This window comes from Pleurodeles waltl, chromosome 10 (genome assembly GCF_031143425.1).
Source record: "Pleurodeles waltl isolate 20211129_DDA chromosome 10, aPleWal1.hap1.20221129, whole genome shotgun sequence".
NCBI lineage: Eukaryota > Metazoa > Chordata > Amphibia > Caudata > Salamandridae > Pleurodeles > Pleurodeles waltl.
Genome location: NC_090449.1, coordinates 909615862 through 909635684, shown reverse-complemented (window position 1 = coordinate 909635684; position 19823 = coordinate 909615862). Strand labels below are relative to the sequence as shown.

Sequence of the window (19823 nt, the reverse complement as noted above, 5' to 3'; positions counted from 1 at the left end):
GGTTGCTGATGGGATGTTAAATGTCCTATAGTATTGAAGACTGAGATCATGTTTCAATGTTAACTAAGTAACAATATTTTTTCTAGCTGTTGAACAAGACAGAAAACTTTATTAATTTTTCATGTGAGAATTGTTCAGCCCATCCCGTGTATTATGAGAAAGAATCCTGAAGTAACAATCAACTAGAAAATTTAATATTTTGGCAGAACTGTATGAAATCATTGAAATTACTATGCTAATTCTTGGAGAAAATCCGGAATAGTTGCAAACTTGATGGTGACAGCGGCTACCATTGGATGCTGAATCTTGTGCATAAGATGAACCCACCTGGAAGACCAATCAAAAGACCTGTGGTTATTTCTAATTAGTGAGAGATTTTTGAAAGTTTGAGTCAGTCTACTCCAACTTTGAGTTTGCTGCTGTCTGTCGAAGCCTGAGGGATTTTTTTGGGTGTTCATTCTGTCACCGCCAGTCCCTCTCCAAGTCTTCTGATATATTTAATCTTTATATTATGAGTTTCCTCTGAGTCTTAATTGCCCTACTTGCTTATGCAGTTCAATACTAATATGTCCATAATAATAAATGTTCATATTGTAGTTTTGCTAATTTATGTCATTCTTTTGGAGTGTTTAACAATACTAATGTTCAGATAACAATCTTTTTAGACGTTTTGGTCAGCCTATACGTTTATAACTTAGTTTTGTGCACCATATATGTTAGGCTGATTTTGGAATTGAAATAAATCTATGAAACTTTATTCAGTTTGGAGCATGATTTAGTGTGTAAATTGTTCATGGTGTCCAGACTTCCTTATGGTTTAGGGTACTGATCTCTGATTGAATGAATCTGACTACCACACTCCTCACTGAGTCCAAAGAATAAATTGACTTTTAATGCTGGGGTAAGGTAAGGTATATCACCAGAGCGCTTGTGGTTTCTAAACCTGAGGCAAGAAGAAGACCTCCACTAGCGCCTCAGCAGAAAATAAATGTGGGTCATCCTAAGGAGATCCACTGGGTTAGTTGAAAGTCAGATCTTCAGCTTCCTGCTGAAGTTCAGTAGTGAAGAAGAGGTCCTAATATGTTGAGGGAGGCGCTCGGCAGCAACACAGGAGAAAGTGTGACCTCTAGCTCTGCTTCTGTGGATACGTGAGAGAAAGGGGGCGATACAGATCATAGTTGGATGCTGGGACGGTAGAGGTGCAGGCAATGGTTCAGGTAGGCAGGCCCAATGTTGTGGAGGGCCTTGAATGCATAGGTGAGCAGTTTGAATTGGCAGTGTTCTAGGATATGGACCCAGCGGAGCTCTCAGAGGTGAGTTGAGGGAGGTTGAGGTTGAGTCTGGCAGCAGTGTTCTGAATGGGCTGGAGTCTCTGGGTGAGGTGGGTTGGGATTTCCACATAAAGTGCCTTGCCGTACTCCAGCCTGCTCATGATGAGGACTTCTGTGACAGTGCACGTGGAGGCGTAAACATCTTGCACAGCATTTATAAGATGATGAAGGAACAGGTGGTGACATTGTTTACCTAAGGTGCCAGGGCATGTTTTTTGTCCCGGATGAGTCCTAGTCTGTTGGTGGCCGCAATGAGGACAATTTCTGTACTGTGGTTGCTACAGAAAGGTTAGACGTCCTTGCTCGTACTCCTCACGCTGTTCTGTTTATGAGGCTAGAGACTTACCAAAGTCTCAGGCATTTGGGTCCTCCCTGTACTTTACATTGGGTGACCCTGCATACAATAAGGGCTTAGTACGCCAATGATATGATACTTTCTGACATTCCTTAGAATGCTTACACAATTTTAGCCTTGAAGAAGTCACATGTTGTGACCAAACATGTGTTGGCTGTGCATATGGAACAATGACCATCCTATGGATGTGACGCTCGTGACTACTACTAAAGAACCCATGACCACTCAACTTTATTGGTCGACTTATTTACTTACAGTTACTCTCTGGAGTGCTGCGGGGGCCTTTGACCTCTTGCTGCTGAAACCTGTTTGCATGCTGTCCAGTAGTTAGTAATGTTTTAGGTGACTGGAGAGTTGCTTGTTGGTCACTTTTTCCATGTCTTTGGCAGGTAAACGTAGTGAGTTTAGTTGGTTGTTGCAGAGTTTGCCAAAGTCAGCAAATGGTTTCTTCAGGAGGGCATTGACTTCTCTGTGCTTTCAGTTCACCCGGAAGGCTGCAAATTTGATGGATGTGTTAATGATGGATGCTTGGATGTTAGGGCGGAGCTGATCGTGTATACTCCTAAGTTATAGATGTGCTGAGAGCACGGGTCTGTTGGGGGGGATACTGAATGGATGGATTTAATGACTGCAACAGTGTCCTCACTGGTGAGTGGTGTCCAGTCAGTTATGTGATTGTCATCACTTGTGTCTGTGGGTAGTTGGTCAATTATGTTTTCTTGGTTGGGCTGGGGGGGTCAAGTTGCTGTAGATATTTGTGATTTTGTTGTGAAAGAAGTTGGAGAGGTTGCTGCAGAGTTCTTGCAAAGGTGTGATGGTGTTGGTTGCGGCGGCGGGTTTGGAGAATTGTTTGACAAAGGTGAAATGCTCTTACAATTGTTGGAGATGGTTTCTATTCTCAGTACCAGGGCTTTTTTATTGTTTCTATGATATTACGGTAGTAGTGTCTGAGTGCGGCTTTGTATGCATTTCTGGCATTGGTTCTCCATTTTCTTTCCATTTGTTTGCAGTACCATTTGTACTCTCTGAGGTCATTCGTGTACTACCTAGCTTGCTTGTTGGTTCTCCTATGTTTAGTGTGCTTGAAGGGTGCTAGGGCATTGGTGCAGTCTGATATCCATTTGCTGAAAGTTGTTATGTTGTTGTTTAGATAGTCGGTAGAAATAGGTTAGTTGGTTGTGAAGATGTTGGTCTAGTCTGCTTCAGTTATTTTATTCCTGCTTCATCTGGTGGTGCTGGGTACAGTTGGAGTGATGGCTGGAGGTGTATTGATGAAGAAGTGAATGATGGAGTGGTCTGTCCAGATAAGTAGGGTGGGGTGGCTGAAATTGATCTTGTTGCTGGAGGTGAATATATGGTTTAGGGAGTGTCGTGCACTGAACCCTGGATTAGCTGGGCATGTCCGATGCTGTTAAGGATTTTGAGCAGGGCTACAGAGTTGGGGTCCATGGGGTCATTGAGAAGAAAAGATATTTGAGCTGGTTGGAGAAAGTGGTGCATGGACTGAGGTGGAAGGGGAGGATTTATGTATGTGAGGGTTCCTTTAAAGGTGGAATTTTCATATGTTTGAAGTGCATGTGTTACAAGAACCTTTTATTCCTGCCTGCGGATGAGGTACAGTGAATCATGTCCTTGTGGATGATTGTGGGGCCTCCTCCTGGCTTGTGAGGTCTGTCTTGGTGCGCTAGCTTGTAGCTGTTCAGGATGGCTGTGATGTCAGGTGATGCCCATGGTTTGAGCCAGGTTTGGGTGAGAAAGAGGGTGTCTGGGGCATGACTTTCAATGAGGTCCCAGATCTTGGTGCTGTATTCACTGAGTGAGGGCGTGCTGAGGAGACTACAAGTGAGCTGGGGGTGGTGGTGTATAATGCATGTAGCTGCCTGTGTGGGGGTGGTGCATGAAGGAGTATTGTCACAGTGTGAACAGCTGGAATGTTCTACCATTGTGTTGGGCATGGCCACGAAGCAGCAGTAGTGGCAGCTAGGGTTGAGTGTCTGGAGGTTGTTGGAGGTGTAGCTGTGGCGGTCAGGCCAGAGTTTGTGGCGCTCTGCATGGACAGGCACATACGGGTATGTCTATGGCACATCAGCGGTGTGTCTGCTGCGCAGCAGCCACCATTAAGTAGGACCTGAGTGGTGAGAAGCTCAAGGGGGAGGTGGGTGGGGCTAGAAAATGGTGGGAAGAAGATACAGGAAGCAGCAAGCACCACAAGAAAGCAGGTAAGTAGCGGGGCAGAGGGAAAAGGCTCAGGAAGGGGGGAGCCCGGGGGCCAAAGGTGAGAAGGAAAGAAACAAAAGAGGCAAAGTAAAGGTGAGAGTTCAAAGACGAAACAAAGTGGCAAAAAGAGTGTGATGTCAAATGTGAGAATGCAGTGTGAGAAAGAGCAAAAACGCGAGAGTCCAAGGAATAGCAAAGAAGGAGCACAAAAAAGCAGAGGGCACAGAAAGCCCAAAAACAGCAAAGAGTTTGAAAATAGTCAGAAATCAGCACAATAGAACACAGTAGAGCAGAGAGAGAGAAAGGTAAGTCAAGAGGACAGTGTGTGAAATGGAGGACCGAAGCCTCGAGAGGCTAGGGAGCAGAGGGAAGGTGAGGTGAGCTGAATGAACAAGGGGGGCCTCGAGGCACTAAGACCAGATCTGAATGGGCCTAGACTGGTCAAAGGACCAGAGGTAAGTAGGCGATCCTGGGCCTAAACACCTCTTCCACATTTTTTCACCAGAACTTTGGCAGACCACACATTTACCTCCAATTCTTGAATCCCATTGATGCTTTGATATTGTCTTTGGATCAGGGTCTCATTACACATTGATATTCTGGTGGTAATGCTGCATATGTTAAATACCACTACAGAAGGGTGGGTCATTTACTACAACACTCCTGTTAGCATTCCATAATGCCGGCAACAGATGTAAACCTAAGATCAAATCCAGGGTTGGAATGTGCCTGTTTACCTACACAGATAAGGATCTCAACCCTGTAATGCTACCGATTCTCCCACTGGAGCAAATGTCCTCAATTAATACACATCACACCGTGTTGTAATACTACATGAGAAAAAAATAAAGTTTATATGTGCAAATTCACATTTCATGAATACAAAACTTGAGTTTACATTCATAAATGGACGCGTTTGAAAGCTGAGGTCCACTTCGAATTTCAAAAACCTGTGTCAACCCTATTCGCTGTGATTGCCGCTGTTTTCTGTTAACGTGTCTACTGATCCTATATTGGAATGTAGGATAATTAGAAATGAAAGTAATTTTGAAGAAACTGAAATAAGACTAGCCAGCACGGATGAACTCTTGACACATTATCTATCGCATATCATATTTGCTATCAGTGCATATCATGGTTTCCAATTTTCTATTAGCAGCAAAAAGCCATTAACCCAATTGCTCCTTTAAAAATAGCTACGAATAACACGCCTTCAAGCTTTACGCTTGGGCATCTCTAAGAAGAATTCAAAGTGCATATGTAAACATTAATTACCCAAAAGGAAACAAATTAAAAGAACTGAGTTACATTTGAGAAAAATGTGAACTGCCTCCAAATATCACCTCCCTAAAGACAAGGTAGACTTTTTTTTATAGGTACAGGAGATTAAACAGGAAAACAGACAGAAATTATATATCTTAATATATTTATTTTCCCATGAACGTCTGACCTGTGCTTGAAATAATCAGTAAGCTAATAGACTCAGGTAAAGGGATAGTGCATTTTACATGAAATTGAAGTGAATCCGAAGAAAAACAATATAACTGTTGCCTTTTGACTATGTTAAAACCTGAACAATTCAAACTAATTTTAGTGCATGGCAGGATGCCCTAACTATACAAGCCTAAATCAAGGTACGATTCCTCCTGCACTAACTAATAAGGTTTAAGTGCAACCCTTTCTTTTCCACAAGTCCACATAACATGTCAGTGCGAGAGAAAAAACAATACATTAACCATACTTACAGCAGATCTTTGCAAAACATCCCAACTGAGTGAATTCAGAAGCATGCTTTCCCTGATATCTCACTATGGCGACAAAACTAATGTTGGCTATCTCAGTGAAGTAGTGGTATCATGATTTGTAAGTCACTGTATTTACTGGATATCTTTTCCATTCTTCTCTTCAAACGGACGGGAGAAAGAGACCGAAATGACTTTTACCCGCCGTCCCCTGCTATCTGTCCGTGATAGAATTAGACACCTGGCTGAAGTTGATGTGGCTACTGCTTAAGTGTGCTCCTTGGAAACGGATGCTCTGGATATCAGACATGGATTGTATAGTGTGGCAGGGGGAAAAAAGAGCGCAGTGCCCTCCCCCACTCCCAATGCCGTTTGCTCTAAAGACCACTGAGATGTCTTGTGCTACACACCACACTGCATTTTGATTGAATTGATTAAGCTAACAAGCACAAGTGGTCAATAAAAATGCAAAGTTTGCCCTTTTCAAGTTCTCAAAGTCTCGGCTTCCCAGGAAGTCTCTATGATACTTGCCACTGACCACATGTCCTTTTGTTAACCTCGAAGGGGCAAGGGACATGGGGAATTTTCAATTGGTATTTAAAAGTAGATCTTTTCATCCCAACTCTGTGGCAATGACAAACCAAAACCAGAGGTGTTAAAATACCAATATGCAACAGAAGGTCAGCACATACGATATGCCACTCCTTTCCATAGGCTCATACACAGCAAACTCCTGAACGAATAACTACTACAGAGAAAATGAATATAAACTCTAGTTTATATTATTTAATACAATACATATGATGCTCCAATTTTTAGATCTTGGCTCCAGCTTTAGCTGTCTGTTGGTCAGACATCTTGTTCCCAATAAACACATAGTAGATTTTATGGCAGACCCCTATGCACAACTGGATGGCTTTGTTTTCTATCTCGGTTTTCTCCTCGATTCAGTGGCTTTCTTCCCTTTCTTTGTCCCTCCCAGGAGCTTTTAGGTCTAAGTGTTCTGACTGGTTGACTAGTATCTTCTACTTCCGACACTGTTAGGATTCAGAGAACTACTTTCTTATTTGCCTTTAAGCACTCCATGGAGTACATGCATTCCCTGTTCTCTCACCTGTGTGCTGCTTTCATCTACATTTTGACAACACCCACTTGTTCTTCGTGTTACTTTCTCTGCGGCCCATAGCTCACCTGCTACTTTCTCTGTCCTTCCATTTTCCGATTTCAAGACAGCCATTCATCAGAGTGCATGTGTAACCACCATCAAGACATGGCTTTGGATTAATTAGCAAGCTTCTCCCTCTTTGAACAAGAGGGACTGTTAACTCAGTTTGCGTGGTGCTTTCTTACAAAAACTTTGCAAGCTCTCTCTTTTTGCTCATAGTAGCATCTTCTGTATCAGATTCCCTGGAAGGTGCTATAGTTTTCAGAAGGATTTGCAAATACCTCTATCTTCTTTGTGTATGTGCACACATAAAGAAGAAAGTGAACCTCATTCATATATTGCCTGAACAGTGACTCTGTCTGCATTTGTAAACCAATATACAAACTAAACAAAATGTGTTTTTTTCCTTTCATTTTAAGCACTAAAACTATTTCACAATGTCAGAGCTCTTGTTGCTGACTTTTTGGTACTCCAGCTGGAACCCTACAGGAAGGGAGAAAAACGTATTTTCACCTTAAGGCTTGTGGTTGGGTACAGATCGACACACTAAGGCCAGTCCCGTATGTAGTACCACAGGGCTCCCATTAATTCCCTCTGATTTACAAAATATGCATCACACCCCTCATCGGCCCCCGCCACTCATATCTTCTCCGTTCTTACGGAGACACTATAAATCCACTTACAAGGGAAAAAGAACATCTTTGGAGAAACAGTCTCCTTCAAAGCAAAAGTAAGAAATGCAGGATTCATAAAGGATGACTATCTCTGGCTAAGCAACGAAGTAGGAACGGCAGTAGGAACTATCTTCTTCCAGATTAAGCACTAAAATAACTTTGCCATTCATCATCACCCAGGAGCACCATGCAAAGGTAGAAAGTGGGCTAGTCAAATTGTGACTACAGCAACGTGCTGTGTGCAGGACTCCCTATGTACCAAATGAAAAGACTGCAAATACCGTTACTACTGGAATTGTCCCTCTCTGTGGGGGTCACCCCCAAAGTTTTGCATTCCTCCTCCTAAATTTTGCTGAATTTGTTTTTGTTGGCCTTAGGACTCTGTGTTCTTTGCCAATGCTAACCAGTGCTAAAGTGCTTGTGCTTCCTCCCTGAAACATAGTAAAATTGGCTTACACCTGACTGCAATATTTAATTTATGTATATTTCGTGGTAAAGTAGCATACCATATAACCAGCGCTGGTAAACTAAATGCTACTAGTGGGCCTGTAGCTCTTATTGTGCCATCCACTTAAGTAACCCCTTAAAACATGTCCCAGGTTGGTCATTGCAGCCTGAATGTAGCTTTAAACTACTAATTGAATTTGTACAATAACCCTATTGCTGTGCCTTAAACTCCCCTTTTATTACATACAGGTCACCCCCTACAGTAGTCCCTAGGTAGCCCATAGGGCAGAATGCATTTTAGTTAAAAGCTTGGTTAGGTTTTACATGACCTGGTAAGGAAAACCCATACATTTGTTTTCCCCTACTGTGAGCGCTATCTCTACCATAGGGTAACACTGAATTGCCTTATTACATTTAATAAGTGCTAACATTTGTTTCTTTTGATTGGGAATCAGTGAAGATTTCATGTTTGTGTCTGAGAAATCGTAATTAAAAATCCTCTTTATTGGTAAAGTCATATTTTACATTACAATTTTGAAAACACCACTTTTAGAAAGTGGGCATTAGGCCTGCCCTAGCTCTTTGCTGTTTGTTCTTTAGTCACATGACTGGATGTAGTTGGCAGTTGGACTTTGTTTATTCTTCCCTGACATCTACACAATGGAGGGATTACGTGTGCCTGGATTGGCCGTCACTGCTAGAAAGGGGGAGGGGGTGGCTATGGTGAAGCTGGGTTCCACCCCACTTGTAATTGAATAGGTTGTGCCCTGCCTTCACAAAAAGGTCTTGTCACCACTGCACTGTTCATGGAGCCAGCCTGGAGCCAGGGCAGAGGGAGCAGGAATCTTCAAGCAATTCAAATGGAATTCTCTAGAAACTTCTCCTACGTCTAAGACACCAGGTACAAAAAATAGGACCCTGAGATCCATGCTTCAGTTCACTTTCTGAACCTGCAAAATGACTCTCAGAGGACTGCCTGCTGCTGTGGCCAGGTGTGTACGCTACATGTCTGTTTTGCTGCACCTGGAAGAAGTACTTTGCTGCCTAATGTCTGCCCTGATTCCTCAGAAGCCTGCCCTGCTGTTTGAGCCCTGTTCCAGTGCTGAACCCAGGACTATCAGAGTGACTGCAAGGGTTAGTTGGCTGGTCTCCTAATCAGAACATCAGGAATAGAAAAGGCTCCAACCATCTTGAGTCTCAAGTCCTAACTTCAGCAAGTTGTGCCCCTCCAGTCCCGAACCCTTGGCACTAGTGCTAAAGGTTCCCAGGCAGAAAAAAATCAAAACTGTAGGACTTAGAATATTTTTGGCTAAAAACTGCTGTGACACACAGGAGGATGACCATCCTGCCTGTCTATCTATCGAAGGTTCATCACCAGTTTGGCCTGACTTTGTGGCAGCTCCCGCTACATTCTTCTCTGTAGCAGCAAATCCTGTTCAGTGGTCCTTCGCCAAAGAGGTATCTGGCCTCATAGAGCTCTCGTCAGCTACAGCCTTGTATCCAGCTGGAGATTTTTGACTTCCAAAAAAGTGATTAAGTCAGAACGAAGAAAACTTCACTGCTTTACAAAGTATCAGAGAGATTTTCCATATACGAAGACAACATTGCATCACACCCTTTGACCTCTACACAATGTTAGATAATTTGATTGCTAAGTAGCCATAAAAGAGGAAGTGAACCACAAGGCCTATCCTACAGAGGATCCAATCACTCCTTTAAAGCCACAGGAAATAAGTCAAATTTATCTCAGCCAACCTCTCCAGGGTATGGTATAATTCAGCATTCTGCAGGAGTTTAAACATCACCTTAAAAGGCAGGTGTACACAATGCCCACCTCGAAATACTGTCCATTTCTGGCAAAATTCAACGTCTTCTATGTCATGAAAAAGACATATGGGAAGGCGGACACATAGACTTGTCCCTCCCACTCCCTGGCTATTGACCGAATTGAGCCAACTGAAATGTAGTCATCAAAAACATGGAGGTATATTAGTGTTGCAGCTTATGGTATGAAGGCTTTGGATTGAAGTCAAACAATAAATAACACCACAGCAAATGCACATTCTCTTCAGAAGACGCCTGAAAACTAGTATGCTCTTAAAAAAACATTGATTCCCGATTGATACACTGCAATGTGACCACAGATTGAGGAGCCTAGACTCCTTACCCACATTTGCTAATAATGGTATCTGCCCCTCATTTTTTTAAACCTACCTTTTGTACCCTCGATTGTACCCTCGAGTACCCAAACGTTGGCCATCTAAATCTGCAATGCAGCCACAGACATACGAGAACTCCTCCTTCCCAAAAGTACTGATGTTGCCTCGTCCATTTGCAAACACACTCCCAATGTGTAGTAACTAAATAATCTAAATTGGTCACAAGGTGTTGTAAATCCTTCACTCAAGCACAAATACAATAAATAGTTTCTTCCAAAGGAAGGCACTTTCATCGCAGAGCATTTGTTTCTTGACAAACATAGGTCAAAGACTATTCTTGGTCAATGAAAGTAAACACACTATAAACTATTTTTAATTTCACAACATAAATAAGTAAACGTATCGGACACATATTTTAAGTCATTTAAACTTTTTACCTGGTAGATTCATTGGTAAGCATATGAGTGATTTGTTCCTGTGTGGAAGCCCATCACTGGTATTTGTCAGGAGGCACATCCAGTCCGCTTGGCAGCCATTAGTAATCCACATTTTCCCACCGTTAATAACATAGTCATCGCCTTTCTTAACTGCTGACGTTTTAATATCTATGGCGAAAAAACAGTTTATCACACAAATATAGAGACCGTGAAGTATACTCTACTTTGTGCTGAAAGTTAGTAAAACATGAAAAACACATTTGGAATCAAAAACGTGACTACGGTACTAGATCACTACAATATCACAAAGCATGCAGTCAATCTTCTTGACCATGGCTCTCTGTAAAACCTACAGGATTTCATCATTCTCCACCACATGCAAGAGCAAACAGCAAAAGTGAGGACGAAAAAACAGAACATCCGCAATTTAATGTGAAGTGCACCACATTAAGAGTCAATTCAAAAATATTTAAAAATACCTAATCAGTGTGTCAATGAACAAGCAAAGGATGGGCCATACCCTTAAAAATAGTATTGGAGTCTATGATGAGCCTAAAACATTATCTCCAAGCCTATACAATGCATTTAATTCCACCAGTCTAAAAGGGAACATAAAACATATCATGAGTGATGTAATATGCGTAGTCATAAGCAGTGCAGGGTGAGAGCCTGAGTTAAAGTTACTTAAGTTAACAATAATTGGTGAATTTCAGAGGTTTTCTGAGTTTGAAATGTTATGTTTAAACTGATGTTTTCATCTAACTAGAACGCCACTTTGACCTTTGCTTTTTTATGTGAATTAGTAAGGTTTTCTTTAATTAATGTAAAGTAAGATAATGCCATAACGAACTATAAGTTCACTTTAATCTTTGTTTTTTTAGTGGTTTCTATGATGTTTTTTTTAACAAAGTAAGATTTTATTACGATACGTGAACTACACCAACATCCTCCCTGCTAAACATTGTCTTCAGCCATGCGCACTGTGAGGCTGATTGCAGAGCCTCCAATGAACTCACCCGCCCACTGCACTTGGCATGCGTTTGCATACCCGTATGCAGCAAGCCCACCACAGACACCCATGACTTTTTTTTTAATGGTTTTCCGATCCCACGGGACTCTTGCGGGAGCCAATCCATTTGCTGTTGTCCAGTGATATGCTCTTGGGGACACAGGAGCCACACTGGCTCCTCCAACAGTAGCACAGGATCGTGACACCACAAAAAAAAAAGTTGCATCCCACCAATCGGAGCATGAGGTTCCGCAGGAATGAGGCGGCAGATGAGAAAAATGCCCCGCTCAGCTTATCAGTTCGCTCTAATATTTGAAGTGCTGCAACAGCGGGACTCCGTCAAGAGACTTGCAAGCCAAACTATCCAGATATCTATAAAGTTTGAACCTTGATGTTTCTCAAAAACTACGCAACACCAAATAAAAAAAAACTCACCTTCTGACTAAAGAACTAGCTTTCTGCTAAACTTGGTGCAACTTTGTTCAACCATTATGGCTATAGTGATGTCTAAAAATCCCCATGGAAATTGCATGTGGAAGTAGCATTTTGGGACTTCCGTTTTTCTTTGCCGCTGCTCAGCGGATCAACACGAAACTTTGAAGGCAGGCGCTGAGGTGTATTAACTGTTTGTCTGGAAAGTTTCATGAAGATTCGTCAAACGGCACCAAAGTTATTATCAAACCAAAAGTATCAATTTCCTACAGTAACTAGGTCCTAACAATAACTACACGGTAGCGACCACCACTATGTGTGCATATAAACATATATATATATGCATATATATGTGTACACACACACTCACTGAAAAAACAACAGAAGTTACAGGGATGTTATAGTTAGGACATAGAATTTAAATAAAACCTTAGAAATTCACCAAACAGCCAAATGTTATAGGTTACAGACACATTATAGTTAGGTTCTGATTTTACACACACAAAACCATAGAAATTCAGTACTTATAGTTATCTCAATTAACTATAACTCGTGCCCTAAGGTAACTGTAGCTCATGCTCCCCACCATGCACAGTTTTCTCATCAATAATTTCACTTCAAATGCTGCAGTGATATTATCAATGATGTCATAGAAGATGTCATGACTAATGTAATATGTGGCATAATTAGCAGCACATGCCGAGGGCACGAGTTACAGTTACCTTAGAGCACGAGTTATGGTTACTTGAGAAAACTATAGCTACTGAATTTCTATGGTTTTGTGTATATAAAATCTGAACCTCTCCCTGTAACCTTTGTTATTTTTCAGTGGATTTCTATATATTGTTTTTTTTTTTAAACGTAAACAATATTTAATTAGCATATATTAATTCAACCGCTGTTGTGCCTGGCATGTGGCCATGTGCAGCAGGGAGTCTACAGCCAACCCCACGCTCTGCACGGTCTTTGACTGTGCACAGTGGGGGTTGGCCACAAGGCCTGGTCAGCGGTTGTGGCCCCTTCCCCATGCCATTTATGACCACAGGGGTGCATTCTTTTTAGGGGGAGGGCAGTATGGGACCAACCTTCCCGGCCGATTTCAGCCCCAGGAACCTCATTCCCGGGGCACACAGCTCCTCTCCCCTGGACGATTTCAGCCCCAGGATTCCATCTCGGGGCCTGGCCAATAAAGGGTGGGTAGCCTGGTGCCCACCCAAGGCACCCACCATACTCCCCCTGCATAGAGTGAAAACCAGCACTGCTCCCACCTACAGGGAGCAGCTATTTATTCTGCTTCCTCCAACAGAAGCAATATTTTTATCTGTTTCCCTGTCTGCTTCAGTGCTGGAAAAGAAACAGATCAAAAGTGTGCTCCCAGCCAGCAGGAACATTTTTAAAGCTCCTGCCGGCTCGGAGCAGACTTTGTGTTTGCTCCCCCCAGGTGGTAGATAAAAAAATGCTCCCATCAAGCGGGAACAAACACAGGTTTCCTTGTCTGCGCCAGTGCAGGCAGGGAAACTGCTATGTTGTGGGGGTGGGAAATATCTCTGAGTTGGTGTATTCTTTGCTGACAGCAGAGCTCAGAAACACAAATAGGAAAATACTGCACTATGCTTCCAAGCTCTGCTGACTGCAGCAGATGTACTAACCTGGAGTTTTTTTCAAGTTAATATATGCTCTGCAGACACAAAAACAGAAAGGCACCGACCACTCTCTTAACCCTCCCTTTTCGGTCTCCTCATAAAAAAAATACTTGTCCACATGCCACTCTTGCCCACCACGTCTTTCCTCCCACTCTCTAATTAAACTGCGCCTTCTGACAGCTGTTCGTCAATGTAGGATGGCTTATCTTTCAGCACAGGTCTGAATAAAGGCAAACGTTTACTGTCTCCACTCCCCCACCTCTCTTGGGTTGGTTAGGTCCAGTAAGGCAAGAGAAAGGCTCTGCTTAGCTCTATAGGATAAGGGAAAGCGAGCGTTTCGTCTCATGGCATGACAGTAGAAAACAACTTTTGTTTCCCACTCTTGTTGAGCCTCAGCAGTGAATAAGTGAATTTCGATCCAGTTATTAAAGACAAAGGTTTCCAATGAAAGCCATACATAACACTATAGTTACACCATCCAGCACATATACTAATATGCACTGTTAGGTGAAAATATTTAAACCGAATTTCTGTCAAACAACCTCATTTACATGAAATGAATGCAACTATCTCTACATTCCAGGTAAAGCCAATTTGTTCCATAGCTTTGCCAGACTAAGGCTATATAAGTGAACACATCATAATTTCATGTTCAAATTACAAGGTTTCCCCAAAAGATAAACAGATTAAAAAGCAATTTTATACAAGCTTGTAAACAATGCAAAAACTACAAAGAAAACTTTTTTTATATTAGTAACTTGTAGTAACACTGTTACGATTTTTATTAATCTAAACGATAAAGATATGTGTACCTTTTTACAAAGGAAACATGAATACCTAATAGCGTTTATGCAAAGGCAGGCCTTTATTTTTCACAGGAGCACCAAATATTAAGATAGACTGTATCAAACTTCCAAATACGCCCTTTCCACTTTGAAGCTACCAACCATAAGGGTACGTTTACCAGAACGGTACAACCTGACCACTAGCAATAAATCTTAATAAGAAAGATCTGGTGACTCCCTGAGCAAATGCATCCACCCCAGGAATCAGTGCTTTCCCTCGTGTTCACAGGCTCAAATCACATAAGCACTCAGCCTTTCGTCATTCAAGGACAATAAAATCAGTCACTTGGTTGAATAACATCGGACGTCTGTTATTCAAGGACATAAAGCCCCAAGCGTTGAACGTGTGCTTTATAAATTCTCATTTTATGTTACTGTAACAAAATCCTGTGCCTGAAACAAATCACATTGTGATTGAGTGCTACCACTATGAGATTTACTACTGCAAACACTGAAGAAAAATGGATCTGTTTCCTGTTTCTTAACAGGTGTTTCTCTTCCGGTTGAGTGTATATGCAATGCCCTTAAACACCACCTGAAGACATGTTCTTTCAACTGGTAGTTAAAAGATTAGTCGAAATAAATGCATGCTAATTTTTCCATCTGATAGATGGAATGGAAATGTATTACGTTTCCTGTTTATGCCTGTCCAAGATATAAGATCGGGTAAGAGTGTGGAAGATTTTCTTCTCCCAGAGATCACATACAATACAGTCAAAGCTATTTTTCTACTGTCCACCTAAACGCAACAGACTGAGTTGTTAAAGTGAACCTGAATCTCTTTGGTTGGCTCCACTACTCCAGTCCTTATCTTCAGACAACACCCTGACTTGATCCCCTACCTTCCTGCCCTGAGTTATATCAAGAAAATCAACTGGCCTTTTCTAAACCTGAACTTTGTTTAAAAAAAAAAAAAAGGGTGTCATTTACCTACGTGACATAGTTGGCTGATCATAATGTAACTTGATTCAAAGTGACACACATACAACATTGAAATGTCATGCACAAGTACTATTCAAACATGAAAATATCACACAGAAGAAGGAAATAACTGATATGTCTGCAGCTTCTTCCCAAGGTCAGTAGTGTCACTGGACTCAACACATCACCTCAAGAGACCACCTCAGTCAAGTTCAAATATCTGATCTTATCAAAGGGCTATACGATTCCATTCCACAGAATGGGGAAGAGGGTGGATCTGTAAAGAATTTGCAGATAGAGTCTCGATCAAAAAGAAATTACCAAAGGTAAGTAACTTGTTCTTCTGATAGAGATTTCTAACTCCAGATTCCCCATCCTGTGAGTAGATACCAAAGCAGTACCTCTGGGTCTGTGAATGACAGACCAGGAAATACTGTAGGAGAGATTAGGCAAAGTGCCCATCCCACCTGACCTGATTGTCCAGACAGCAGCACCTGGTAAATGTAAAGCTGTATACTTCGTACTTGTATAGAGCACTTTTACCCTGTAAGTCGGGCTTCTCGGCGCTGTACGCATACCACTGTGGAACCCTTCCTGGCTTTCCCTGTGAAGTGCCCACTCCTGGGCACCCCCAAGGTGAAGCCAGGCATCCAAGCGCTGTTGGGGCCGTTGCGGAGATTAAGCAAGCTATTGCCCACAGTTACAGAGTGGAACCCATGATTAGATTGGCACCGAGGCAAGAATTATCAGGTCTGAGGAAATTGAGCCCAAGACCCGCCGAGCCGGGAATTGAACCCTGGTCCCGAGCCAGACCTCTGCATCAGGGTCTGCCGCTCTAACCACTGAGCCACACTTCACCAGTGTGACTGTGACAGGGCACCCACATAGCAGCCAGGCAAATATCCATGATACACCAGGCACGCCAGCACAGTAGCAGAAACCTTTACTCTGGGGGTTTGAGCAGGTAACCCTTCCGGGGGCTGCTTTCAGCCAGTCCATAGCAGATATTTATGCATAGGACAATTCATCATGAGATGGTCCTCTTCTGTACTGCTTTTCCCTTTTTGGCTCCAGGGAAGCCAACAAACATGTGGTCATCCAGCTGGTATTCTCTGGTTCGATCAATGTAAAAGCTAAGACATTTTAGGGCCAAGTCGGTGAAGCCATTCTTCCTCCTTAAGGGATGAGGTGGAACACAGAAGGCCAGCAGAGTAATGGACTGCCATATCTGCAGAAATGCTGCCCCTGTCCGGAGTACTAGTTTGTCTGGAAAGAACGTAATGTATGGCTGTAGGGCACACAATGCCTGGAATTTGCTCACTCGTCTATCAGATGTGATTGCAAAAAGGAATATTGCACTGATGATTAAGCGGTGTAAGGGGCAACTGAGCATTGGTTTGAATGGCGTGCACTTTGCATAAATGTGAACCAAATTAAGGTCCCACAATGTGGCATTACAACATGTGATGCTTTTATTTGAAGGGACTGACCCACAACAGGTAACTTAAAGAGGAAAGGCAGGTCTGTAAACTGTAAGAAGGCCGGAAGGGCAGGCAAACAACCTCAACTGTGGTCACAACAAAGCCTTGTTGGGCTAACAAAAGACAAAACAGAACATTGTCTTACATACTTGTTGGACAGTGTTCAACAGGACAGGGTGAACATCACGCAACAAACTTCTCTCAGCACCCTGAATATACTGATTTATTGGAAAGGCACCTGTCTGCCAGAATGACACCAACTACTTCAGGAGAAAAATCGCTGTTGCCGCTCAATTTCCACGCATGAAGGTGCAGGTTGTGCAGACTCAGTTGCAGGCCTCGGTCATGCTGGGGGGACAAAAATTCTCCCTAAGGGGCAGCCGGATTGGAAGACAATTGCTAATGGCCAGAAGCTCCAGGTACTGCCTTGTACTTGCCTATTTTGGATCCACTAGTATGACTGTGGCCAGGTCTTTCCTGATCTTTTGCAGCATGCTGGAAAGGAGAGGGAAGGGCTGAAAGCCATACAGGTGTTCCAATCCCCAATGCAGACAGAAGTTGTTTCCCAGGGAACTCCAAAGAGCAAATGTCTGGACAATAAACATTCTTTGTGGTGGTGAATAGGTTCTATCAGGGTTCTCCCCACTGTTGGAAGATGTCTTGTGCAACATCTGAGTGGAACTGTCATTCGTAATCTGCTTGGCATGTTCGATGAGTTTGTCAGTCCTGGTGTTTAAAAATCCTGCCAGGTATTGGGCGATCACTGAGATGTGCTGAGTGTCCAGCCAGTGCAAAGCCTCCTGGCATAGAACCCACAACCTCACACCGTCCTGTTTGTGGCAATACCACATGCGGGTTGTGTTGTCTGTGGGAACCTGCACCCACATCCCATTAGTAATGGGAAGAAATGCCTTTAGAGCCAAGCAAATTGCTTGTTCCTGAAGCACGTTGATGTGGTGGAGAGCTTCCGCTGGTGACTCCTTATCTCCACCTCTCCAACGTGACCTCCCTAGCCTTGCAGCGATGCATCTGTCACAACCGATAGCTCGTTAAGGAGAGGGGTTTGCAGCTGATCTAATTGCAATTGAGTAGTCACCACTTCAAAATTTGCAGTCTCCTTTGACACCGGGGAGTAGTACAACAGGTTGCCTTGGTGTTGAGCCCGATTTAGATCCCACTGCAGGGCCCACATGTGCCACCTGGCTTGGTCCATAAAAAGGATATAGGAAATTAAGAGGCCCAAAAGCCCCAGAGCCGCTCTCACTGAGACCCAGGTCAAGGGTTTAAACATCGGAATCATAGCCTGAATATCCTGGACTCACTGAGTATGAGGGATAGCTAAAAAAAGAGACATATCCAGGATGGCTCCAAATAAGTGGTGCCGCTGTCAAGGAGTCAGGAGCAAACTCTGCACATTGATGAAGAAACCCAATGATGTTAAGAGGATGGGAGTTGTGTGGTGGTGATTTAAGACTGTTTCAGTCGAGCCCACCTTCAATAGCCAGTCATCACATTTATGTACACCCGAGGTTCACTAATTAGGCCAAAGGGGAGCACTGTGAACTGAAAGTGCTTTTAGCCAGCCTAAAACTGCAGGTAGCACCTCTGAGATTACAGGACAAGGATGTGGAAACAGATGTCCTGGAAATCCAACACCACCACCCAGTCTCCTGGGTCCAGGGCAAACAGAAATTGGGAAAGTGTGAGCATTTTAAATGTGTCCTTCCAGGGGAAGAGGTTCAGAGGGTAGAGCTCTAGGATGAGACGAAGGCATCTATCCTTTTTCAGCACCAGATAACAATGGTAATAAGAAGTGCCAGTCCTGTTCTCTAATGCCAGTACCCTCTCTGTTGCTGTCTTGGCCAAGAGAGCTTAAACTGTTTTGTGCAGTATAGACAAGTGTTCTCTGGAAGGAGTTGATTTCGCAGGCGGCATATCCAGTGGCTAGGACAGAAAGGGTAAGACATGGCTGCGCCGTATGATCTGGTGCACCCATTGGTCTGATTTAATGTTTCTCCAACCAGGGAGTTGAAGCGTGATCTCAACTCCCACTGGGTGATTATGTGCTGGCAAGAGGAAATGAAAGTGGTTTTACAGCGGTTACTGTGTGGGGAGGGGGTGTGGTCTGGGTAGATCATTGCCTCTAAGGGCATGAACTTTATCAGCCAACTTCCCGCTTCGCCCTCAAAAGTGTTGGGAGGCCTGTTGTTGCTGGGGTCCAGAACGCCTCTGTTTCTGTATATGTTCCTTGCCAAACCCTCAAAAGGAGAGTTGTTGTTGGGGGGAGCTGCCAAGTTGGCTGAGCTAGGCCCAGAGAGCGAGCTGTGGCTTTCCCCTCTCTAAATTTCTCGAGGGTGAAATCAGCCTTTACCCCAAAGAGTTTTGAGCCATTGAATGATATGTTTATTAGGGGCTGCTAGATGTCCGAAGAAAAGCCTGTGGAGCAAAACCAGGAGTGGCACTTAAGCACCAAGATGGTGCCGACTGCCCTTCCCAGACTTTCAGTCGTGACCAGGCTAGAACGAACTGTATATTTCGCACCCTTTTGGCCTTTGTAGATAAAATGTTTCAAGGTGTGTCTGACATCCTTGGGGACGACCGGTAAAAAAATCTGCCACTCTGTCCTACAAGCTGTGTGAATAACGTCCGAGAAGGCATGAGGTGCTGATGAGTCACAGGGCACTGGAAAAAAAAACGTGTTTTGCTAAATTCTCTATGAGTTGGGATAAGCTGTTTGGAGGAGTTTGGGGGAAAGCGGGGTGGGGTGTTCAGTAAGGAAGCCTGGGTCCCCAGGAACAGATCTGTGTCATCTTGCTACTTGTCTGTTAACTGGTGAACAAGATCCTGGTTTCGTCCAGGTGCCCACAAGTACAATTAACAAGGCGTCACTGAAAGGAATCAGAATTCCTGAGTGGTAGCTGCTGGGGTAAGACCTTCTTTAAGAAGTTGGTCCTCACTGCTTGCA

The 19823-nt window shown here is 43.3% G+C and overlaps 1 protein-coding gene across 1 annotated transcript in view; it reads right to left on the bottom strand.

Annotated features, from left to right (window-relative positions):
- LOC138262018 (probable acyl-CoA dehydrogenase 6) overlaps window positions 1-19823 on the bottom strand; it is a 593995-nt gene that overhangs the window by 194143 nt on the left and 380029 nt on the right. The window contains exon 5 of the mRNA XM_069211670.1: window positions 10528-10695. Coding sequence (XP_069067771.1) covers window positions 10528-10695 — 168 coding nt within the window. The remainder of the gene's footprint in view (window positions 1-10527; window positions 10696-19823) is intronic.